Genomic DNA, 26,369 nt, shown 5'->3' with positions numbered 1-26,369 from the left:
GAACAATCTAGGACAACATAGCTGATTTAGAAAAATTCTCCAATTCAGCTCACTTTCCAGCTCAGCTATGTTGTCCTAGATTGTTCACGTCTCCTGCCTTCTCCAAACTCTTCACCCTTTTGTATATAAAACTGTTAATGTTAATGAGGGGGGTCCCAAGTTAATGAGTCTGTCTCAAGTCTTTCTGTTAGGACAGACAGAGTTTTCTGTAACTCCTGTGAGTTGTGAGAGAAGTTTGCAAAGGCCTGCTAAATTGAGATATCTAAAAAGGTAGGAAGTATTTAAAAAATAGATTTATAGATATGCTGAGTGAATAGGAACAAACATAGAGAGGGGTTTCTCAATTTTGCCTGCAAAAGTGGAAATACACTTTAAGCTTTGCAGGTGACAGACACTGATACCAAAGGCTCAAAGCAAGGCAATATAAAGTAATGTACAACTCTGTAACTGTTATTTTAAAAACAGAATATATATATATATATCTAACATGACTCCACTATTTTCATTGCTGACTCTAGCGAACCTGCCTTGGGCATCTAAATTACTTCCGGTCAATTGAGAGAACTCTGACAATTGATAACTCTTGTCTTGTAAGTAATTCTGGAAATCTGGAGCAATGTGCTAGAGAAGAGGCAAGTTGGCTAAGTGCAGCCCAGGGAGGATCTGGTGTGCCAGGAGGACTTGGATCTCATCAGTATATGCACCAAACCCCAGCTGATTTCAAGGTATTCCTCATGGAGGATTATTTCCAGCAATTGATTTTCCAGTCTTTAGCTGTGTTTTTGTTCAATTAATCCAGTTTTTTTTATCTCAAGGAGGGTAATTAGCCTTCCCTGTTTTGATCTTTGACCACAGAACCATAGCCTCTATGTTTTGGAAAATAGGTTGTGAGGAGGGTTTGAGTAGTTTCGCAAAAGGCAACTGCCCAGGGCTGACACCACTCTACAAAAATGCTTTGTGTTGTCAGCTCATAACAGGACTTAGGAGTGCATTTCCGGCAGATCAACATGTATTGTTTATGTACGTACAGGTCTTTAAAGGTATAAAACCTGGGGAAATGTGTAGGTGTTTCAGACTTGTACTGCATATGTTTTTTTTTCGATTTTTGCCCTGACATACACTTTAAGCAGACACCTACATTGTTAATTAGCAGTACATTAGCTCTTGTGACCAGCAGGTTCTAATGTGAAATTTAGTGTTTCAGGCCATGCCTATACTTTAAAATTGATTTTTGCATTTAATATTTATAAGAATAAGGTAATCTAAACTAGAGTGTGATGTGATTATGGGAAGTATGTTTAATTGTAAAATGTAGAGCAAATCCAGGCAGCAGGTAAACTACAGTTTCTTTACAGGTAGCAGGGCCATCTCTATGGTAATGGCCGCCTTAGGAAGGGGGGGGGGAGTTCGGGAGTGCTGGTTGATTTGTCATCCAGGGGGGAAAGCCTAGCTATCAATGGCTCTGTCTGGCATCCCACCTAGCTCACTGATGCCACTGGTTGCCAGGAGCTGGGTGGGATGCAAGCCAAAGCTTCCGCTTCCGCAACCAGTGATGTCAGTGAGCTGGGCAGGACGCCAAACAGAGCGTCACAGGTTGCTAAGAGCTCTTAGCAACCTGGGACGCTGTGGGTCTCACAACACCTGGCTGCCCCCAAATGAGATGTCGTCTGAGGTAACCGCCTCAGGCTACCTCATTATAGGGATGGCCCTGACAGGCAGACTGCAATTGTGCATGATTACCTTAAACATGATCTGTATTATTACAGGCTCAAATTCAGAGAAATTCAGAAGATAAGAGCATTAGGTTTCATATTGACTTAGATAGCAGGTAGTCATATAAAGAAGATCAATGCTACTATGAAAAGTATTCAGCAGATAGGATTTCCACTGAGCTTGTTTATATTTTACTGGGCTGTATCTTTAACCAAGATGAGTACAATTTTATTGCACACAGCTAACATTGTATAAGATCATTTGCAAGTCTATGAAATATAATTAGTGCTGGAATATCCTGAAGTACAACTGAAAGTGTGTAAGAGTACTAATTACCTATTGCAGTTATATATCACTATCTTGCAATACTGTCTGATGTTATCTGTTATATGGCCTCTGTGTCCCCACCGTCAGGTACACAGTGTACAGTTCATGGAATTTTCAGAAGTGGAGAATCATAATGACTATTACATTATTGAAGATGGCATCGCTCACACTCAGGATAGAAAAGGAGCTTTCATAGTATATGATGTGGCATTTGATGATCTGCAAGAGTTACAACATCAACTACTGCTTCTAGCAACTCTGTTCATCGAAAGAGAAAGAAGTAAAATTATTATAATATATATTTTATGCTTTGTGTAGGCTTGGGATTCACAGCTGCATTTTGAAAAAGAACACAGAAACATGCCAGACACACTAACAGACATAGTGTAACTATAGATAATGGTGACCGATGGCATTAATAAAATAGTGAGATTTATTCTGTTCCAAAAGATCACCCCCATACCTAATATAGCACACTACTTGTTTTTTTACTAGTATGATAGTGATGTATAAACTATATTTATCATATATTCATAAAATTGCTTAATGCTTTGGTTAATGATTTTCCTGATAGAGGTGGCCTCCCTGTCTTTATGGCCACGTAGGAGTTGAGTTATCTGCTTTGTCTTTTTAAGATGATATTGCTACAAAGCTTCAGGCGTCAGAATTTCATTTATGCACCCATAGCAACATATAATTTAGAGTTTGCTTAATACAGTAAAACAAAAAGCTACTGTATCAGTTGCTCCCGATAATTGAGAACGGTTCGACATTCTTTTCCAAACAAAGCAAACCGGTCATTATAGAAACATTGCAAATATTACTGCTGATTGGTGCTTAGTTTGGGTTAGTTTTGTTATCCTTATTCTTGTTTCACTACTGACCTAAAAACAAACATGCAGTCTGTGAGGTCAATACTACTGACCTGCATATTTGCTCTGCGGTCAATGGCTACCATAACTACATAATTTGGTTGATAAAAAAGTCTATCAAGTTCAACCAAAAAAAAAAAATAGAAATCATGCAGAACACTATCCCCACAGTTGATCCAGAGAAAGAAAAAACAACTTTTAAAGCATATAGGAATAGTATAGAAAGGACTTTTATGGGGAAAAAAAAACCCAACCAACATGGAATTCGCAGATCCATATTTCAATCCTGCCAGATTTTCCTAGAATTTTAACCAAAACCTGATGCTTTGGCAATGATCTGCTGAGAAAACTTGGGTCCTGCCATTCATGTGGATGCTACTTTGACACATGCCACCTACCTAAACATTGTTGCTGACCAAGTACACACCTTCATGAAAAAAGTACTTCCTGGTGGCAGTGGCCTCTTTCAGCAGGATTACACGACCTGCAACATTGCAAAAATGGTTGAAGAATGGTTAGAAGAACACAGCAAACGAGTTTGAGGTGTTGACTTGGCCCCCAGATTCTCCAGATCACAATCCAATCAAGTATCTGTGGGATGTGCTGAAAAAAGAAGTTCAATCCATGGAGGCCCCACCTCGCAACTTGCAGGACTTAAAGGATCTGTTACTGACGGCTTGGTGCCAGCTACCCAAGCATACCTTCAGAAGTCTAGAGGACTGCATGCTTTGCCGGGTCAGGGCTTTTTTGGCAGGAAAATGCGGACCTGCTCCATATTAGGCAGGTGGTCATAATGTTATGGTTGATCAGTGTACACCCATGCATCAGACACCATAGTTAGTGTGCACCAGTAGAAGGGTGCTTAATTATAATTAGGGATGAACGATACTGTTTTTCCGTATTGAGTACGAGTACCGATATATATTTCTTTCCGGTACTCACCCATACCGATACCGCTGCCATGTGCCCCGATTATCAGGAAGCCAGGCGGCGGATCATGACCCGCTGCCCAGCTCCTAATTGGAAAGATAACTGGCTCCATGCTCCCTCAGTGCTGCTGGTCAGAGGGAGCTATTCCTCTGACCGTAAGTTCCAGTATCGAAGGTAAGTATCAGAGCATTTGGGCGAGTACAAGTACTTGGCCAAATATTCTGTATCGACACTGATACCAATACTAGTATCTCTAATGATAATCCAGTGTGCTGGTACTTATGAGTCTGTATGTGCCCATGCATCTTCTTGATACACTATAGAAAATAAGAAGCAGAAATGTAAATATTTCAAAATGGTGATGAACATATTTTGCTTTGTTTCCTATACTTGTTATGTGATTTTTTTTTAATGAATATTTCATCATATGCCATTGCTAGTGAACAGTTTACTAGGCCAGTGTTTTCAATGTTAATAAAACAGGTGATAATTGCTCAAGAATTTTTTGAAATCTTAGGCATGTCATCCTGCCAAGAACTCTGTTTTGTCTATTTTTTTTAAGATTTCAAAGAAAGTAAAAGAGAAGCTGATGTAAATCTCTCCGACTGGGCTCACATTAATGTGGATCGCTTTGCTCTGCTGCTTGACCTGTGGACTTGGGAATGTGTCCTGCTAGAAAACAAGCAGCAGGTAGAGAGCTTATTGCTTGTCATTTACTTAGCTTTCAGCTTCATGCACTTTCTTTTTCTCTTCATATTTTCCCCACATCACAATGTCTTTCAGTCCAGCCTTCCCATTACATGGCCAAATATTTAATCTTTAGATTTAGTGCCATTCCTTTTTCCATTCATTTTTTTTTTTTACTATCTTGAAAAAATGACACGCTAACCAATAAGAGTGGAAAAAATAGGGCACATAGACATATGTAGGATCAACCGGTAACATCTCAATGTCAGCATGAGCTTTTAAAAGTTCATCACTTGATTTATGAGTGCAACAGCAAATTATTATCAATATCCATTACTGCTGCATGTTATAGTGAAGGATGTGATAAGATAATAAATTAAATGATAAAAGGATACATAGGCCCCTATAATTCATGAGTTCTCAGAACTTGGATCTTAATGGGTGTAGTTTCGATTGCAGAGAGCAGGGCCTTACCATACCTAAGGATCCCTTCACACTAAGCCTCCCTTTAATCTTAACACTAACAATCCCTGTATTCTTTACACTAACCTACCCTATAGCCCAAACTCTCATACTACCTCTCCCTGTAACCCTACCACTAACTTCCCTGTAACCCTCACACTGACCATTCCTGTAATCCCCACACTAACCCTCCCTGTAACCCTAACACTAACCTTTACGCTTAACTGTGAGTCAGCAACAGGACAATTGCGATCTATCCATCAATTGCAACCACGTGACATGATCTGTTACCCTGCTGTGCTGACCCTCCTCAGAAGTGGTAGCCACCTCTCAGCCTTCAGTTCAGAGCAGAAATAGGCATTGTAGAGTTGAGGGAAGCCCTAGGCTCCTCCACGGCTCAGATGATTCATATGACGGAGCCAAAGGAATACCTAGAAGGACGTCTCTCACTCTGCTGGCACCTCTGCATCTTCATGAGGTTTGGTGAGTTAACTTGCAGAGGGAGGGGGAGATTTGTGCTGTAGGCTATTTTAGTTTAGTGCGGTAGATGTTTGTACTGGAAAGGGGGGTATTCTTGTTTGTGATGGGGAGACGTGTGTTAGTTGACCTCTGCACAGTGTGCTACATACTACTGACCTCTGCACTACATACTCCTGACCCCTTTACGCTGCTTTACATACTATCTGCCTCTGAACTCTGTGTTACTTACTCCTGATCCTTTGAGCTCTGCATTACAAACTACTGACCCATGCACTGTGTTTCACATACTACTGACCCATGCACTCTGCTTTACAAACTACTGGCCTCTGAACTCTGCATTACTTACTCCTGATTCTTTAAACTCTGCATTGCATACTACTGACCCCTGTACTCTGCATTTCGTACTCCTAATCCGTGTGCTGTGTGTTACATACTACTGACCTCTGCATTCTGTGTTACCTTTAATCCCTGTACTCCACATCACATACTACTGACCTCTGAACTCTGCTTTACATACTACTGACCCCTGATCTCTGTTACTTACTATTGAACTTCTAAACTTTTCAAACCTTTCTTACTTTTAATGGGGCCTTGCTGGTTTTTTTTTTTGATGTCTCCATGTTGTTCGGGTAGATCTTCATCTGTCCACGGTTGCCTATCTCCTGATCTAAACCTTACATTAAAACTCCCAAATGTAACCATAGCCTCTTGTTTGCATAATACTCTTCCCTGTGCTGGAATCCTCTGCACCAACGGCCAGTCCCTCCTGCATTAAAATATATTTATTTTGGTGCTTGAATATTTGCCGGCGTATAAGACGGAGTTTGAGACCTAAAAAATTTGCCCGAAAATCGGGGGTCGTCTTATACGCTGGGTATACTTCGGTATACTGTATGTAGCTTCGGCTACATACAGTATACCGCGCTGAGCCAATCACGGCAGGCTTTGTATTCATTAATACAAAGCCTGTATTCATTAATACAAAGCCTGCTGTGATTGGCTCAGCGCTGAATACAAATTAATGAATACAAAGCCTGCCGTGATTGGCTCAGCGCTGAGCTAATCACGGCAGGCTTTGTATTACTGTGGCTCGGGGTTAACACTTATGGTACTGAAAATTAACCCCAAGCCACACTCGGGAATACCGTCAAGGAGGTTAGTAAGTGTATTTAAACATTGTTTTGGGCTATACTCGTCTTATATGACGAGTATAGCCCAAAACCTATATTTTAACACAAAAAGTAGGGGGTCGTCTTATACGCCGGCAAATACGGTACTGATTTGGGACCCTACATGTACATATACAAGAAAAAAATCTATTTATGGCCATACATTTTTATATGAACAGGTGTCTCACAGGATATAGATTGCATTTAGCTATAGTTTGTAAAAGGACCACAAGGAATGGAAGTGGACAACACAGATCACTCATTATAGCATTATTAAATGCTTGCTTTATGCTTTGTTGGTTGCATTCTGCAATTGTCATAAAGCACAGCAATAAATGTTGGGAGTTGCTTTTAGAAATAAAGTATTCAGATAAGGTTCTACTGTACAGGTTGACACTTAGCATTGTTTCTGTGTTCCATGTTTAGGAATGTTGACAAAATATTCTCTAAAATCCATTTGTATTTAATATGCCTGTATTCCATATGCTGTACAGGCAACACAGCAAGCTATTTTCAGTGTCTTAACACCATGTATTTCTCCTATTTAACTAGCTTGTAGATAGTTACTATGAAGCTTATCAGCATGTATGTGATCCAGAAGAAAGACTCGCCTTGGCACAAGTGATCACTGACATCATGTATCGGCGCCCACGGTTTGACATTGGCTCGAAATACTTCCTGGATGCTTACCGGGATGAATGCCAATGCCTGAGGCTTCACTTGCAGCTTATAAGAAATGTATTAAATAACCAGGTAAGCAAATACATCTCAGCTTAGAAACTTTGCAACAATCTCAGAAAAGCACAGTTCTGTAGCAAAAGAAAATTATAGCTATAATTATAAAGATAATTTTTATTAAATTGCAGCTACCGTGTATATTTTTTCAGTCTTGAGTTTTGCTCTTTGAGCTTTAAAATTCCAGTTTCCAGATTCATCTCTGTTGTGACTGTATATGGTGTCATCAAGAATAGCTAATATAGTATCACAGGTTTCCTTTCTGTGCTTCCATAGATGTGGCTTTGAGGGGCCACACTTGGTGGACTTGCCCAAATACCACATGATTATGAATAAGTGTTCAGTTTATTAAAACTGAACTAACATTCCAAAGACTTTCTTATTGGTACTATCTAGGTACACAATCCACAAATCGTTAAGGCCAAACATACTTTAATTTCCATTTCATTTTTTTTATTGCCAAAACTGCAATTGCATAATCATGGAAATTAATGAAAATGCAATTTAATGTAGTAAACATTCGAACATTCTGAATGATAGAAATTATCTGAGAAACAGTGTCTGGATTCGGATAAGTCATACCTAATTTATACCATACAGTAAATAGTGGACTTGTTCCTGAGTAGGACCCATTGCCCTTTTTTCTTATGCTTTTTTTTTTCCACTTTCTTGTGTTTTTTTTTCACTATTATCAGTCTACCCACTTTATGTTTGTACTTCATTGCAACTTAAAAAAAAAAAAAGTATTTATACCCCAAAGTGTAGTTTTCACGAAATTACTATAATGCACCACTAAATAACCCCCCTTCTATTTACATATCTCCACTTAATTTCCATGTATTTTCCCCTTGTCCCCCGACACTTTCAGTTACTTTTCCCCAATACATTAGCTTATGACACCAAGAATCTGGATTTGGTGGAGGTTGATGAGAAGGTGCACTGCAAAACAAATTGAAAAACAGTTTGCACATTGCCCTGATCCCAAACCTTAACCCAATCTTTAGGCTACCACTGACGCTTAGCAAACATATAAAAATTTGTATTACTGTGGCTCGGGGTTAACACTTATGGTACTGAAAATTAACCCCAAGCCACACTCGGGAATACCGTCAAGGAGGTTAGTAAGTGTATTTAAACATTGTTTTGGGCTATACTCGTCTTATATGACGAGTATAGCCCAAAACCTATATTTTAACACAAAAAGTAGGGGGTCGTCTTATACGCCGGCAAATACGGTACTGATTTGGGACCCTACATGTACATATACAAGAAAAAAATCTATTTATGGCCATACATTTTTATATGAACAGGTGTCTCACAGGATATAGATTGCATTTAGCTATAGTTTGTAAAAGGACCACAAGGAATGGAAGTGGACAACACAGATCACTCATTATAGCATTATTAAATGCTTGCTTTATGCTTTGTTGGTTGCATTCTGCAATTGTCATAAAGCACAGCAATAAATGTTGGGAGTTGCTTTTAGAAATAAAGTATTCAGATAAGGTTCTACTGTACAGGTTGACACTTAGCATTGTTTCTGTGTTCCATGTTTAGGAATGTTGACAAAATATTCTCTAAAATCCATTTGTATTTAATATGCCTGTATTCCATATGCTGTACAGGCAACACAGCAAGCTATTTTCAGTGTCTTAACACCATGTATTTCTCCTATTTAACTAGCTTGTAGATAGTTACTATGAAGCTTATCAGCATGTATGTGATCCAGAAGAAAGACTCGCCTTGGCACAAGTGATCACTGACATCATGTATCGGCGCCCACGGTTTGACATTGGCTCGAAATACTTCCTGGATGCTTACCGGGATGAATGCCAATGCCTGAGGCTTCACTTGCAGCTTATAAGAAATGTATTAAATAACCAGGTAAGCAAATACATCTCAGCTTAGAAACTTTGCAACAATCTCAGAAAAGCACAGTTCTGTAGCAAAAGAAAATTATAGCTATAATTATAAAGATAATTTTTATTAAATTGCAGCTACCGTGTATATTTTTTCAGTCTTGAGTTTTGCTCTTTGAGCTTTAAAATTCCAGTTTCCAGATTCATCTCTGTTGTGACTGTATATGGTGTCATCAAGAATAGCTAATATAGTATCACAGGTTTCCTTTCTGTGCTTCCATAGATGTGGCTTTGAGGGGCCACACTTGGTGGACTTGCCCAAATACCACATGATTATGAATAAGTGTTCAGTTTATTAAAACTGAACTAACATTCCAAAGACTTTCTTATTGGTACTATCTAGGTACACAATCCACAAATCGTTAAGGCCAAACATACTTTAATTTCCATTTCATTTTTTTTATTGCCAAAACTGCAATTGCATAATCATGGAAATTAATGAAAATGCAATTTAATGTAGTAAACATTCGAACATTCTGAATGATAGAAATTATCTGAGAAACAGTGTCTGGATTCGGATAAGTCATACCTAATTTATACCATACAGTAAATAGTGGACTTGTTCCTGAGTAGGACCCATTGCCCTTTTTTCTTATGCTTTTTTTTTTCCACTTTCTTGTGTTTTTTTTTCACTATTATCAGTCTACCCACTTTATGTTTGTACTTCATTGCAACTTAAAAAAAAAAAAAGTATTTATACCCCAAAGTGTAGTTTTCACGAAATTACTATAATGCACCACTAAATAACCCCCCTTCTATTTACATATCTCCACTTAATTTCCATGTATTTTCCCCTTGTCCCCCGACACTTTCAGTTACTTTTCCCCAATACATTAGCTTATGACACCAAGAATCTGGATTTGGTGGAGGTTGATGAGAAGGTGCACTGCAAAACAAATTGAAAAACAGTTTGCACATTGCCCTGATCCCAAACCTTAACCCAATCTTTAGGCTACCACTGACGCTTAGCAAACATATAAAAACTACGGAAATTCTGCAATCAAGTATTGTATGTATATGTGCACTTAGGTTTCCATATTCGATCCAGAGACTTTTTTTCTTTTATTATTTGCAGTCTGTATAAATGCAGACCATTTGGGCTACGTACATACACTTTGTAGAAGTGTAACTAATAGTTGAATAATAAGCTATAAGCCAGTGTAGAATAAACACTGTATTTAACATGAATTATATTTTTCATCATTAGTTTTATGTCTGTTTGTATAGCTAGAAAGCCAAAGGGAATTTGTTCAGAAGATTTGGCGAGATGGCCATAAAGGAAGTTTCTATGACTTTGGCCTTCCACTTAATATTATTACTAAGCCACTTGTCTCACTTAACACCAGTAGGTAAGATAAGAAACTGTACTTTTTATATTTCCATTACTGTGTTGATCACTGCTAATTCATTGCAAAGAGATTAGGTAAAATGTATTGTATCTAAAGCCAATATGTTTTCATAGTTTTGGATAAAGTAGGGCAGCCTTACTCAACCAGGGTGGCTTAGCACCCTGGTCTGCCTTCTGGCTTCCTTAGTGATGTCCCTATGTTTTCACACAAAGTCATGCCTCTGATGTAAAGAAGGTTTTCTGATTTGAAAGATGGACTCTGATTTTAAGGAGGAATCCCACTTTTTTTGTGTTTTTGCCTGGTGGTTCCCCATCCATACCAGATCCGTATCTCATATAAGGGATTGGTATGGATTTTATGGATGGGACCACATGTAGTTTTTTTTACATTCACGGTTTTCACATTTTACACATATGCATATTTTTGAAGGGTGCCATGACTGAAAAAAGGTTGGGAGACGCTGGAGTAGGGAATGGTTAAAATGTCTGTTGTACTTTTTTTTGCTGTGTCTGATTAAGGAGTTTTCCCTTAACTTATTGTGCCATGGAAGTGGGAGAAAATCTCTACAAGGTGGGGAAAATATTCTTAGACAGTTGTCACCTCTATTGTCTAATCCTAGAGACAAATCAAAATGTTTACTCTAATTTTCAGCCCTTGGGACAATGGGCGGCTACCCAACAGGGTTGCAGGCAATAATAAAAACTTGACAGAGGTTCTTACCCTTCTGCACTCTATCCAAAGCTTAAACAAAAATGTTTGACTTTTATTTCATATATTAGGAACATTGGCATGCTTCAGTAGTTGATAAAAAAATGCATACTCGTACTGTAGATATAAGGCAACGCCAACATATGCAGTCGCTAAATTTTGAACCTCAGTTATAGTGTTTAGAGCCAAACTCTGGGAAAAATTATAATTACCCTGTACTGTGTGTACATTTAATTCAAAAGATGTATGTGATGTGTGGAGGGCTGTTACAAAGTATAAAAATCTTACCTTGCAGCATGTCATCTCCTGGCTTTCAGGTGCTGTGGGAAATGAGAGATGCAACTCAAGCAGTAAAGTGCTGCAGTCTCATCCCCGTCCATCCTCACTACTTGCCCATTCACAAAATGCCTTTTATTTTTCTTAAAGGATACAAGACATCTGTGAGTGAAGGAGGAGAGGAGGCAGGGTGATGTGACATCATCTCTCCTCCTCTAATCACAGAACGTCTTTGTGAAAAGTACAAGGTAATTTGCGAATGGGCAAATAGCGAGGAGGGACAGGGATGCGACTGGAGCACTCTTTGTAATACTTTTCTTTTTAATCAATGTAATAGAGTATGTTGCTTGCAAATAGCCTCTAAATGCCTACCAATTTTGTGAACAACTGCACACAAAACTTATTTTTTCCTACAGCAATCTGTGTACAAACCCAAAATTGCTATTGTATTTTCTCCTTTTACATTCAGTCCTGCCTTAAAAAATGTTTACCTCCTGGAGTTTCATCCTTCTCTTGGATTGGCCTACCTTATCCCCAAAACCTTAGAGCACGTATGTGAGGAATTTCTACATACCTGCACAGCAAAGACACCCAAGGAGGTCTACAGTGTGGAGAAAAAGGTCTTTGAGTTAGCGCTAAATGAATGGTCAACCCAAAAAGATCTCCAGTTATCCTTTATGGCAAATGTGCACAAAGATGTAAGTATGTTTCCATTCACTGTGCTGCAAACAATGTAAACTGCTCAATCAGTTTATAATCAGCAAATGATGAAAAAGAGGACCTTAGCCCTACACATTAATAATTTAGTTTGCCAAAGAGAAATTATCAGTATCAGGGCCTGCTTTATAGGGCTCAGACAACTGGGGTGTGGTGGGTGTGTCTGACACCCCCCTTTCTAGTCAGAGAGTAGCCAGTTACTAAGAGCCCACTGGCATCACTGGTTGCCAGGAGCTGAGCTGGACTCTCTGGCTGGTGTCCAGCAGCAGTTGAGAATCTTCAAACAATAAATTGTGTGAATATATGCCTTATCCAATCGTACAGATGAACTACATAACAGGAATTTGCTTTTCACTTGATTGAAAAAGATTTATTGTAAGAATATTCTCAACTCCTTAAAAGAGAACTATGGTCTCTTTAGGGTCACAGGAGGACAAATACTATTACTAACGTCCTCCCGTGACCCAAAGCTCAGTATATAGCTGTTGCCCACGATATACTGAGAGCGCCGCAGCCAGGATGGATCCCGACAATACTGTAGCGATCCATCCAGCTGCGTGAGTGACAGAGAAGATCGGGAAGTGAGCGTATCGGCTGCATGTTTCTGCTCACTTCCAAATCGATAGAGCCGACCTGTGACAGCTTCTTTGTCATTTGTTGGCTCCAACTATGAGGATGAGTGGAAATCAGTTGTCCTTTAAGAAAATCAGCATTATTTTTATCTTACCATTCTTTAGATATGGTGGCTGCATTCGTTTTTCTTTTTTTCCCAGGATTTTTTCCCTTTCTTTTCACTTTTAATCCTGCAGGTAATACACTTCCTGTCAATGAATGGCTACACTCACGCCTTCATTGTATTTATGGAGGAGCCATGGCTGTCACACAAGCTGGTCTGCCTTTGTTCAATACATGGAGTATGATGAGATTAATAACTTACAGAAACAGTATAACATTGTGTTTTGCTTTCAAGTCAGCTCACTGGAAGTGACAAGGACATTGCATTTTTGGCCAGATCAACAGGTAATTTCTATACTTGCTGAAAAATATCTTAAGCCTGAAAAAAGGAAACTAATGCAGACACCACATCTGAAGACTAGTAAACTGCTATATATTTTTGTTTTTGGGTTTAGTTATGCTTTAAGGAATCTTTTGATTAATGTTAAACTCCACACCAATCTAAAAAAAACATAAAAAATATTTTGGTAGGTAAGAACATTCACATATACAGTATGTATTTCATCCATGTCTTTAGAGCTCTGCGTGCAGCTCAACTTTACAGTGCAATTTCAATTTGTTAAAAAAATTGGAGAAAGAAATGTAATTGAATGAGTCTGGAGCAATTTTAAAGCAAATCTGTTGTTTAAGGCTAGGTTCACATATTGACGATTGTCCCGGGACCATGCGATTGTGCACAATTGCACACAGCGATTGCCGCACGGCCCCATGGATTTCAATGGGGTGATATCCGTGCTGCAATTGCTAAAAAAAAAGGTACACGTAAAAAATTTTGTGACAGCTACATTTTTTCACCCACGATTGTGCGCGATTGCATGGGCGGTATTGCATCAGGAAACTGCGCAATCTGCCTGGTGCGACTGGGGTGCCATTAGAAAATAATGGCACCGCCAGCAAGATCGGCGGTGGTGTGCAATTCCGTGACCACGCGGCCATCTGCGCGGTTTCGTGCACAATGCTTTACCTAAACCATAATGCACTATATACATTTCTTCCCAGCAGCCCAATGTCAGTCTCTGTTGCTCATTATATATTTTATGATGCAGTTATTTGAAGAAGTGCTGGTGGAAGATCCAATGATGGTTACAGATATCTGCATGTTTACGTTGAATTCTGCTGATGAAGAAAAGAAGCATGGTACAGCAAAGCAAATGTTCATTTTGGAAACATTCAGCAAGATGCTTGAACTCATCACTCTGCGTCACAGAATAATAGAAATGTCATTAGAAACAGCAATGTTATCCAGGTCAGTGATATTAAGCCAGCCAGGGTTGGGGAATTAAGAAGTCACTTTGAGCAAAACTAGGTGGGGCAGTTGCGTATGTGCAGTGGGAAAAAAGAATGTTACTTTCATGGGTCCATAAATATTGCACAAATCTTTTTATCAAATGCACACAAGCAGCTACAGTCTCCTTTCTTTTGTAAAGCTTCTGCCTTTCATTTCCCACCCATAGGCCTGCCTTTACTTACAATATGCATATCTGATTGATCAGCAGACGTCTATCTATTCATGAGCTGAATTCTGTTTGTAATAACCTGTAAGGGTTGAAGGTTTCATTACGAAGCAGCCAATCACACTTTAAAGCAGGGGTAGTCAAACATTGGCCCTTCAGCTGTGGTGAAACTATAAATCCCATTAGGCATTGCAAGACTGACAGTCACAGGTATGACTTCTAGAGGCTGATGCATGATGGGATTTGCGGTTTCACCACAGCTGGAGGGCTGAAGTTTGGCTGACCCTGCTCTAAAACAAAGACAGGTCATTTGGCAACGATGAAAAGCAGCCACTGTACGAAGTAAAGTAGACTTCACTGAATTACTGCAATCATTTGATTCCTGAAGATAAAGATTGCCATATCACCCACATGGTCCTTGCAATTCAAATACAGGGTGAAAAGTGAATGAATAGATATGCAGATACGTTGTATGAGTGTACAATACAACACTATTAGGGAAGAGTGAAGAACTAAGGGCATCTATGTGAGTGGATGGGCAGACAGTATGGAGCTGATGTATAAAACTTCCACCCAGCACACATCTGGCATTACTACCAATAGATGGAGCTGAGGAGTATAGAAGATGTTTTATACATCAGCCTCTCTGAGTTGTTGTGGTAATAATGTAATTAGGATTGGAGGTTAAGAGGGTAGGAAGTTGGTGTTAAGTAAATGGTCAGAAATGTTTACAGAGAAATGTGTTTAAGGAAATGTAGTAATTTGTATTCATAACTCATTTTTGAAAACAAGTGCAAAAAAGGCTGTGCACAATTTAAGCTGCAATTTTTTTTTCTACAATTGCAATATACTTTATTGAAACCAGGCAAGTAAACAAAAAAGCAAACACGGTCACTCAGACATGTCCTTCACCTATGCATTTTTCTAAGCCATGGGGTTAAGGAGTCTAGGGAGGTAGGGAATTGAATAGGATATTGTGACAACCACAATGCAGCAGTCTTAAAGCAATGGTCTGCTCCAGTTTTAATAAATTCCCCCCACTGCTCATTTAATGCACTGTATGCCCAACTTTTAGGGGGTGCATTGTGCTGCTATATTTTCCTTGGCTTGACTTGAAGTCTTGTATGCAATGGCTTGACTACCTCTTTTATATAATGCATGTAAAATTCCAGGTAATGTAGTTTTAATGTATGCGTCGGTAATATTTTACTAATGTTTAGTGGATAAACATTTTCAGTTAGGAACATTAAATAGATTTAATAATTAAACAAATACAGTAAATTTTTTACAGTGATTTAATGCTGCTTCCTGATGCCTGTTTTTTTTTACAACTATACTGAACAGGACATACACCTATTTTGCTGAAGAGATGGGATTCAATGAGTTCCACTTATACTTGAGGCCTGTACGTTTTGAGTTTGCAACTCACAAAGCACAAGTTGACCAGATTCAGCCTACTTTCATCACATCTCTGCTCGAAGATGATAGCAGTGTGGATCGGTGAGTTATTTATATTACCATGATAGAGATACAAGATCTACAGCAGAGCCAGCTGCTCAAGCTAACCATACAACAGCTGTTTTTTTTTCAGATTTGGCCACACATATCAATGCCTATACAAGAGAGGTTTGGCTGGTTGGTTCCCAAGCAAAATTTTAGGAAGTCAAAGTGTCCATAAATTTGCTTGTACCATAAACATATTCACTGATCTGATGCTAAACTAGCTAATCTATTTATATTTCCAATTAGATATTCACAAGCCAGATGATTCATTTTCATGTCATATTGTGATAGTAGGTTTAAACCTAAAAAGTCTGACAACATATTGGACCCATGTAGGACCACTGTAACAGGAATAGTGTTTTGACACCAGTGTCTTGTCTTTCTATAAAGACTGTTTGAGCTAGTCAGTAAAGGTTTTGAAGAAACTCCAGAGTATGTGTATTCAGGGTCAGACTGGGACACAGGGGACCACCAGAAAAAAGATATGTACACCTCCTCCACCATGTAAGGTCTTCCTCCCCCAGATCTGGTCACTTGCAGAGTACAGGATGCCAGCCCTGTCAAAAGGGGACAGAATGCAGGGACTGGTCATTTCCATCTATTACATCAGGAACTGTGTGTGAGGCCCTGGAATGAGAGTGCTGGAGTAAATGGTTCTGTGGCCTGTGTGTATATGTGGCAGTCATTCTGCTCTCCAGGAAATCTAGTGGTTTCAGAATGCATTCCACGCAGTACAGTAGAACAGTATACAATTTCTATGATTGGTCTACAGATTCAGCATACAGATACAGTTTCAGCATTTTACTGTTATTTTTACTATAGAAGGTTGTTATTAATTTTGCACGTTTTTGCAACTATGACTTGCAGGTATTCACCTTCTGCTCAGCTGCTTGCTATTCATGAGGTGGACGACAATCAGATTGGAAAGTTCAGCTTCTGGACAAAGGATGGTATATTACAGGTGAGCTGTCCTCTGCAGGTTAGGTTGTATGTGATTGTAGTAACTTCTTTAAGGAAAATTATAAGGGTGCACCATCAAATAGTATCCCTTCCCTGTGTGGGGATGATTTTTTTCTTTTGTTTAATTTGAGCTACAGTTGCATATACTATATTTGCTTTGCAACAAACTTTTAATACTCAGTACAGCTGTGACACTCTGTTGCTAAAGAAAGAGAGAGCGCAGCAGATAGTGTTTACACCATATTGTCAATTCATAATTGAAACTTTGTGCACACAGAAGAAAGAATGGGGAGAGAGGGGGAGCAGTCACCCCTCTGATGCATTTACATGTGTGTGAATTTCAGCTTGAGCTCCTGTGCTCTATAAACAGCAGGTTTTTATTCCTCAAATCAAATAAAGCTGGTCATAACAACTTAGTAAATCACCAAAAAAAAAAACAAATACAGAATGTGTTTTTTGGGTGTTCTGGCACTAACTGATTGCATACTTGTTCTGGGTAAATGACTTTCTAAGTAAACATAAGAATGATAGCCCCAGACTTTATATTTTCAAAAACAAGTCAGCAATAGCAGCTCCCATATTTCAATTGATATGTTCATTTTAAAATGTCTGGCTGGTTTACTACACACACCTAGAAAAATTTCTTAAAAAATAATGAAAATGTTGGTATTTTATTTTAAGCTTCTGAGTAAAGATGGCGTGGAGAATTTACAAGTGGTACTCACCTGTCAAGTCATCCAGAAAAATGCCCTGATAGCTGCCACTCAGCTGGCTTCCTTTTGTCAGATGTCATCCTGGATCAGCAAGCAGGTGATGGATATAAAGGTTAGTAACAGAATAACCTAGACCCGCGTTTCACAAGCTTTTTTTAGTCACGGCACTCTTTAAAAGTATGCAATCTTAAGGCACCCCAATCTAGAATGTTTTAAAAATGGAAATGTAGAAAATAATGTGGTGTCCCTCTCAAAATATATACCAGACCCTTATTCAAGATAGTGGTCTGGTATGGGTTTTAAGGGGGGACCCCATGCAAATAAAGACATGAAATTCCCCCTTCACATCGGAGTCCACTCTCTTCTCATCAAGAGCCTCAAATCATTACAGTTTTCACCACAGTGTGGCAGAGGGCATGAGGTGGAGAAGGTCTGGACAGAGATGGACTTATGTCCTCTTCCGAATGCTGGGGAAGGTCATGAATACAGCTCGCCTGGATTAGCGTCTTGCTTTTGTATGGTGCTGGTGCCTAGCTTGCTTGCACCATGGAAATGCATTAGGTTGTGGAAAAATCTGAAGGCATCCCTGACAAAGATAGAAGGAATCCCAGGTTGCCACAGCACCTTGGTTGAGAAAGGCTGACCTATACGCTATAGGGACCTTGCTACTGTTTCTTTCAGATATATTCAGCCATGAAGCCCTCTCAGCTGTTTCGAGGGTTATCGTTAGGGATGTCCCGATGCCACTTTTTCAGGCCCAAGTACAAGTACATCCCCTCATGTACTTGCCGATACCAATTACCGATACTTTTTCTTAAAGGGACAGGTGACTTTAAATGATCCATAGTACAACTACATGTTATGTACTATGGATCATGGTTTAACCTATTCATGTTAGCAGTGGAGAATTGTAACTCTATTGCTGGAGTGTAGTGGAGGTGTGTGCTGTATATATGTACTACATATACAGTACACACGTCCAGTACACTATACGGTAGTTTAACCCATTCATGTTAGCAGGGGATAATTGTAAATGTATTGCTGCAATGTGCGGGACATTTGTGCTGTATATGTACAGTATAGATATACAGTATATAGATATACATTATATATTGTCTTGTCAAAATGCCTTGTATCGGGCCCGATTCCGATGCTAGCATCAGTATCGGGACATCCCTAGTTATCGTTGCTATTTTTAACGTAAAATAAACCTGTTAGTAGAGGTAATGGGTAGAAACAAGCTTAGAAATGCAGATTTCGGCAGCCTTTGGAAAAGTCTGTGCTGGGGAATGCCCCAATTTATTGAGAGGCCTTCCGCATTCTGCCACATACTGCAGGCACCTCTTGGTTTCAAGGAATTCTTTAGAGATGCATTTTCAAGTAAGACACTATGATCAACTTGTGGATGTGTCTAGCCTACATTTCTATGTTACCGTTTGTATCCGATTTGCTTTAATGGATTACGACTGAAATGTAATGAACATAATCCACAAAACATACCATAGTAATAATCCCCATAACACACCAGTTTTTCATTTATTTGCCGTCTGCTTTCCTATGACAGTTGAAAGTCATTTACTATTAACAAGCTATGAAGCATCATTTTTGACAAACCTTTAATTCTAAGCAACCATATACCATAATCTGTCTGACCTGTTTAACAGCATTTTGGCTTAGGAAATTAATGATAGGTGTGCACACACTGAGCTAGAACAATGTAGTGTGTTGTCTTTCAGTTGGTTGTTGTATACATAGGAAAAAAACAAGCAATTAACACACCGAGAGAAGAAAATGTGTGTCCTTTTCTATGTTAAAAGAAATCCCTAGCTCTTATGCATTGCAAGAATTTGTAGCAGATGTTAAATATACTTTTAGAAATTGTAATTTCCCTAAATGATAACTAGGAAGGAGGATTTAGTCATTCAGTTGCCTTTCAGCATGTGTTTGCTATCAGAGCTTACCAAATGCCCCTGCATTTTCAAGTGTTGACAAGCTTTGTGATGTGTTCAGTGAGCCCTTAATAGGCTTATTTGGAACCCAATCTGCATAATAATAATAATAAAAAAGGGCCCTTAAAAATTATCTTTATTGAAAAGGACTCATGTCTGGCCCGTACACAGTGTTTCAAAACAGGAGTATAATAAATAATGTTTATTTATTCTATTTTATTTTTTCCCTCACATTGCAAACAATCATCGTAACACATCAGGCCACATGCATGTCCTCCCAGGTATAGAGATCCTTAAAGGGTTTCTAAACCCTCCGTATATTTTGCATATATGCTAACAAGCAGTAGATATATGCAAAAAGTAAAAAAAAAAACCCTTCAGCGGTTCGAACTTACCCTGTCTTTGCCTTGTGCTCCCGCCCGAGAATCCGAAACTGCTCGGGCGGCCGCAAAGCATCCTGGGGCGGGCGCATGCGCAGTTTGGATTTTCAGCCGGGAGACGAGCAGAGGCGCAAGGGAAGTCTAAGGTCGCGTGCACCCGCATGCAGACACCGTGGGATCGGAAGTGCCAGCAAGGACAGAGGAGTCGGCGCTGGATCGTAGACCTGCAGCACCGCTGGAGGGACAGATGAAAACATGAGGAAAGAAGAGGAAGATCGGATTAAGATACATCATTTAAGGTAAGTGCTAACATTAATATTGAGGGGAGGGAAACATTTGTTTGACTTTACAGTAATGTCACTTTAATGAGAATTGGTTTTCTAGACCAGGGCTCAAAATTTCCACTTGCCTGCTCGCATTTGGCGAGTAAAAATAAGGTGAGTGGTATTATTTTTTGTGTGCGGGGGGGTTTGTAACGTTGAGAAGTGTATTATTGTGTTTTAAACTGGCCTTACACCTTACAACCATCGCACGACTTTGGTTATGCGATGGTTGTAAGGTCATTAAAGTTTCATACGATCTGCTCATCTTGGACAGGCAGATCGTACTTGCGATGAACGCAGTGCTGAGCGGGCAGTGTGCGCTCGCGCACACCGGCCACTGCAGCATTCGTCTTCCGACCACGCCACCAACCCGCCAAACATCGTACGATTTTTGGCAGGTTTTCCAGCATGCTTGGAAGATGAAAGTCGTACGACCTTACAGTAGAAGCGGTCGCACGCTGCCCATACACCTGCCGATTATCGTACGATCGCGGGATCACCCACAACTATCGTACGATAATCGGCAGTTGTATGGGCACCTTTAGTGTATGTGTATATTAGGCCCCATTCACACCTACAGTATAATTCAGGTGTGATTAGAGATTCCTGTGTCAGGAACTTGCATTTTACTGCAGCAGGAATCCCTAATCTGCCGTTTACAAGCGGCAACTATCATAAGATAAGAATTATCATAATATTTAATTAAGAGAGTGTGTTTAGGGACGGAGTTAAGGCCGGGGCAGGGTTAAGGCCGTGACACTATTGCACACGAAGCTGAGCGTGCCGAGATGAACAACTTCAGCCAATCGGCTCCCGCGTATAAACCGGTGCGAGGGAATGCGACGTCTGGCCGGTTAAGCACGAGCCGATTGGCTGAAGGTGAAATCAATCATCTGCCTGCACTCAGCTCACACACTGCACGCAAAGCTCCGTGTCGGATAGCTTTGCTTCGATCTGCCCGGCTTCGCGTGCAGTGTGTCACGGCCTTAAGGGTTAGGTAGGGCAACTGGTGGCTAGTGACTCTCAAGGCCTGGCTAGTAGCTCAGGACTTGACATTTTGAGTCCTGTTCTAGACAATGGATGTGATATAACATTTTCACATATCATGGCGTTACAATGATTAAACCAACTTCCATGAATTAAATGAACAATGATGCAATTTAACTTTACTTATAACATCCTTAAATTTTTACCTCTCATAAAAGTGAAATTAAAGAATTTCTTAAACAGGTGGACGTACATTTTATCCTGGCCTAGCAAAAGGCTGTATTTCATTGCCACATTCCTGGATGGTCTGCAATTTGTGTCAAAGGAATTCAATTTCCTTTTTTCTCTTTATTTTTGTTTCCTTAAGAAGAGTTCCTTTTCTTTGCAAAAAACCCCCCCAAAAAACAACAACGAAAAAACGTTTAAATTAAAAAGAAAAAAATGTAATTGCTGGCTTCATTCCTGCTGCTCATATCCTTTGGTTCTCCTATAAAATATAATTATTATGATTCTAAAAATATGAATTTATTTAAGTCATCCTGCGCAGTCTCAGCCTGGTTTATATAGAAAGGTAGCTGTCTTTGCTAATATTCTTTGTTGTTTTAGTTCTCTGCATGCATTGCTTTTTTGTTTTTCATTTGAATATTCTATTTTGTTTAAACAAATAAATAACAAAAACACATTTGCTGAATCTGCCACCTGTCTCTATTACTGGCTTCCAATTGCCCAACACATTTTTAAAAAAATACTAACAACATACAAAGCCTGTCCTCCTCCCTTCTCACAAGAACTCCTGCTCTCTAGTTCCCTCATCCCTCCTGCCATGATCACCTCTAGGACATCACCAGAGTCTCTCCCATCCTTTGGAACTCCCTACCCCAATCTGTCTGGATATCTCCTACTTTGTCTGCCTTCACGATCCCTGAAAACTCATCTCTTCAGGGAAGTCTATCCCGCCTCAAACTAACAACTGAACTTTTACTTTCTCCATCAACTTATCCTCACACAGCTACCACCTTTTTTGTATCACTTGAATTGTAATTGAATTTCAATGTAACTGTACTGTCTTTCCTTATTTTGTAAAGCACTACAACACCTGTTGGCACTGTATAAAGCCTGAATAATAATAACAATAAGCATCTGATGGTTGTACATATTAGCATTGCAGCTTATTCTGGATTTTGTCCAAAGAAGGCAACAGATTGTTGCAGAATGAGGAGCACCAACCTGGAGTCCGAGGTCATAATACATTGTAACAGTGGCGTAACTAAAACCTTCAGAGCCCTGGTGCAAGAAACCATGAAGGGCCCCCCAACCCCCCATCGCCATGGCACCGTGTGGTTAACAGGAAGGCTGCCGAGGTGCCTAGCAAGCGCGGGACCTCAGTCAGCCGCTTCAGTCTTAAAATTTAGTGCCGGTGTTCTGTCGAGAACGCCGACCCAGTATCTGCACTTGCGCACAGACGGGATTAACAAGGAAACCGGCATTTACTTACAAAGTATTAGTGTGTAATCGTTAATTGTGACCGTTAATAATATGCCATCCATGGCAGTATATGATGGATGGCATATTATTAACGGTCACAATTCACAATTCAAACTAAATACTTTGTCAATAAATCCCGGTTTCCTCAATAATAGTGCTGAAGTCGGGAAATTCTACTAGGTTCTCGACAGAACACCAGTATCTGCACTTAGTATCGGGGCATTTTCACGAGTACTTGTGAAAATGCCAGTATTGGCAATGGTGTGTCCCTACTTAATAATATAATTTATTGCTGGGACTTGTAGTCCTGCATAGTTGGTGCTATTCTGCATTGCTGTATGATGATTATACAGCAATGCAGAATAGCACCAACTATGCAGGACTACAAGTCCCAGCAATAGATTATAATGAAAATACCACCAGCCTCTCAGCAGCCTCTTAGGTACCTAATCTAAACAAAGGAAATATACAGAAAAGCAACAAATCTCCCAGCTATGTTTCCCAGCTCACGCCACAGGGTGCTGGGGCAAGGACTCCCAAGGGTTCCATGTAATGTCAATGAGATCTAATACCATAATGTTTATAGTAAAACCCAATTCATGTACTTGTAACCTATGCTTCTGTATGTCTCTTGTGCACATGCTTGTATTACATATGTGATCAGTTAATAAAAGAATTTAAAAAAAAAAAAATAAACTTGTAAGAAATAAAATTAAATTTAATGAGGCATTTTATTTATTTACCTGTCCTTGTCATAGTGCATACATTTACAATGAAACAAACAAAAACAAAAAATGCAAAGAGCTTCAATGAAAAAAAATAAAAATACTTAGAACTTATTTATTTATGTTTATGTGTGTGAGTAAATGTCTTCATAATAAAAATATAAATCCATATATAATAATTAACATCAGTCATAATAGTGATTTCGTTTGTAATTTTAGGATAGTAATTTGAACATGCAAAGACGGATGAGTTCTGCCAGTGAAAAGACTTCTTCATCGTGGTCACTGGTTGAAAGTCAGACATCCTTAACTCCAATACCTAACTCTAATGGAACCCAAGCACAGACATGTTGGACAAAGAAGAGGTATGGAAGTAATGTGTGCTAATGCTCTCCTTTAAAAAGAAATACTTTCACATGAACCATATGTACAAAGGTATGTAAGACAATGTACCACCTACTGGACATTCCCAAAACATATGGGATAAAAGCACAGATATACAAGCTTTTGGAGTTGGGGGAGAGACTCATTATTTTTACAAGACCATTACATTGAAAATAAAAGTCTTATAATAATATTAAAAACTACTAATTTTATTATACGGGAAAGAGCAGATCCAGGAAACAATTTAGATTATTCTGTGAACTACCAGTGCTGACGTCAGACAGTCTACTATGTACATAAATGTGTTGTGTATTCTTTTTATTTTATTCAATGTGCTCCTGTGCTGGCCCCTTCTCTTTGTATGAGATACTACAAAGAATTTACAGTTGGTGGTGGTCGAAAATACCTGTCCTGGATATTCACATAGCCCAGCAACACCAAGGCAGTTTTAAGTAGTAGGATGACCTGGTACACTACAGCTATGCTTAGGTACAAAACATCTAGGCTGTGTCATCTGTGCCAGAGGTTAGGTGAGGGCTAGAGGGTGGCCAAGTCAGTAAGAACATAAGTAAGCCAGAAGATAACATAATAATAGTATAACAAGTAGGGGTTAAAGCCATCCAGGCATAGATAGTGCCAAAGAGGAGACAAAAGTGTATTCTAAGATAGTGCCAGGAGTAACAAGGACTGTATGCCATGCCAAAGCTTGGAACAGCCTTGAAGCTACGATTCCACCAAGGACAAGTGAGATCAGGACAAGCAGGGTCAGCAACACAATCTGAGAACCCCCACCTAGCAGGATGATCTATTCGCAGATATGGCTCTGAAACCAACATAGCCTTTAGCATGCAGCTACTTTCTTCTACATAGATATAAGCTGCATTCACACATTTATCTTTTTCTTTTTTTTTTCATAAAAACTATTTTGTTTCTTCTGTGCACTAACAGTATGTACTGTATTATGAACATGCTAGAAAAAGAAAAAACGGTATTTTTTGCATAACTTGCCCATAGCAACAAATTAGATTCCAGATTTCTGTTGACAAGTATGCAGATAAGAATATGAAAGTTAAAATATTATGAAATGTTCAGAATTTGATGTTTAAACTTCCAACCATTCCTATTGGTGCAGCACTAAGATGGGCAGCCTCACTGGTCAGTCACCTGCAGGAGCCAGGAAGGGGTGGGTAAGCTTCGGCACTATCAAGAGGTGGTAAAACTTTCCCTGCAGCAGCCGCCCCCTACCCCAGACAGAGTCTCTTTACTGTTACAATAATGTATCTAATCCTAGAATATTTTGAGTAATAAATATGCTTAAAGTACATTTGTTACATTCTAGATATCCGGAAGCTTTTGTATCAATACAGTTAGAAAAAGCGGGTCTTCGGGATGCCATGCTGAACACTTTTCTTCAGAAGAAGCAAGTTATGGGGACTATTATGAGAAACCCTGTAAGAGTTTGCAAGTATCTGTTATGTATAACAGCATAATTTCATCCAAAATAGTACTGACACCTTTTACAAAGCATAGTGCAGACACCATACACACAGTAATAGAAGAAAAGTCACATTTTATGTTACCATGTTTCTAGCACATGATTTCATCCATAGCTGCTGCTATAGCTAGCCAGTACATTCACCTACTTAAAGAATACATGTGCTTCGACTATGGACATTCAACTATGTACATATTCAGTTGGTTTCTAACAACTTAGAAAAACCTGCTGGTTGTATACATTAAGGGTCTGGAAGGCTGCCAAGATCTGTTCTCATACACAAAATTGTATATTATATGGCTGTGTTGTGAACCTTTAACTTTTTTAGTATATCTAAACCCAAAAATAAAACAAATTATATATTGCTGCTTACCAGTCCTTAGATATGGTGGCTACATTCTTTTATAAGACTTTTCCCTTTATTTTCACCTGGGTGATCCAGCCGATAGCACAGTTCCTGTCTTAGGGTGGCTATGTTCATGCCACCACTGTATCTATGGAGGAGCAATGTAGCCAGCCTTGGATGGCAACATTGTCAACCTGTGTAGAGGGTAGTGTTAGATGGGCTAGGGGATTTAGACAAGACTTTTATATAAGTCACTAGCAAATTAAAACTTAAATCTAGTTAACACTTGTAAAGCAGTTACAGAATCATTTTTTATTTTTGAGTTTTTAACTCTATGAATAAAAGCTGACCATTGTAAGCACCCCTGTCCAGGTTTGTCTCAACCTTCAAACTGACACTCTAGCTGGACAGCTTGGTCTGGTAAAATAAGTTGAAAAATACCAGACTTACTGGCAGGATGAACAATGAGGGCTTGTTCACACCAATTGTGCACAGCAATCCCTCACTAAACTTCCCACTTCATTCTGGGGTGGGACGCTAGCGTGGCGGTGCATTGAAGTCAATAGCACCGCAGCCACGCCCCCCC

The 26,369-nt window shown here is 39.4% G+C and overlaps 1 protein-coding gene across 1 annotated transcript in view; it reads left to right on the top strand.

Annotated features, from left to right (window-relative positions):
- Window positions 1-1,660: 1,660 nt before the first annotated feature.
- The window catches only part of LOC108792862 (transmembrane protein FLJ37396), a 29,091-nt gene continuing 4,382 nt past the window's right edge, over window positions 1,661-26,369 (top strand). The window contains exons 1-12 of the mRNA XM_018563737.1: window positions 1,661-1,672; window positions 2,128-2,320; window positions 4,405-4,532; window positions 7,193-7,393; window positions 10,522-10,643; window positions 12,097-12,325; window positions 14,126-14,325; window positions 15,878-16,033; window positions 16,904-16,997; window positions 17,678-17,821; window positions 23,778-23,923; window positions 25,282-25,393. Of these exons, the coding sequence (XP_018419239.1) occupies window positions 1,661-1,672; window positions 2,128-2,320; window positions 4,405-4,532; window positions 7,193-7,393; window positions 10,522-10,643; window positions 12,097-12,325; window positions 14,126-14,325; window positions 15,878-16,033; window positions 16,904-16,997; window positions 17,678-17,821; window positions 23,778-23,923; window positions 25,282-25,393 (1,737 nt within the window). The remainder of the gene's footprint in view (window positions 1,673-2,127; window positions 2,321-4,404; window positions 4,533-7,192; window positions 7,394-10,521; window positions 10,644-12,096; window positions 12,326-14,125; window positions 14,326-15,877; window positions 16,034-16,903; window positions 16,998-17,677; window positions 17,822-23,777; window positions 23,924-25,281; window positions 25,394-26,369) is intronic.

The sequence above is a fragment of the Nanorana parkeri genome, unplaced genomic scaffold (genome assembly GCF_000935625.1).
Source record: "Nanorana parkeri isolate BGI_ZX_2015 unplaced genomic scaffold, ASM93562v1 scaffold691, whole genome shotgun sequence".
In the NCBI taxonomy this organism is placed as follows: Eukaryota; Metazoa; Chordata; class Amphibia; order Anura; family Dicroglossidae; genus Nanorana; species Nanorana parkeri.
Note: the sequence above shows the minus strand (reverse complement) of the source record. Positions and strands in the feature narration are given on the sequence as shown.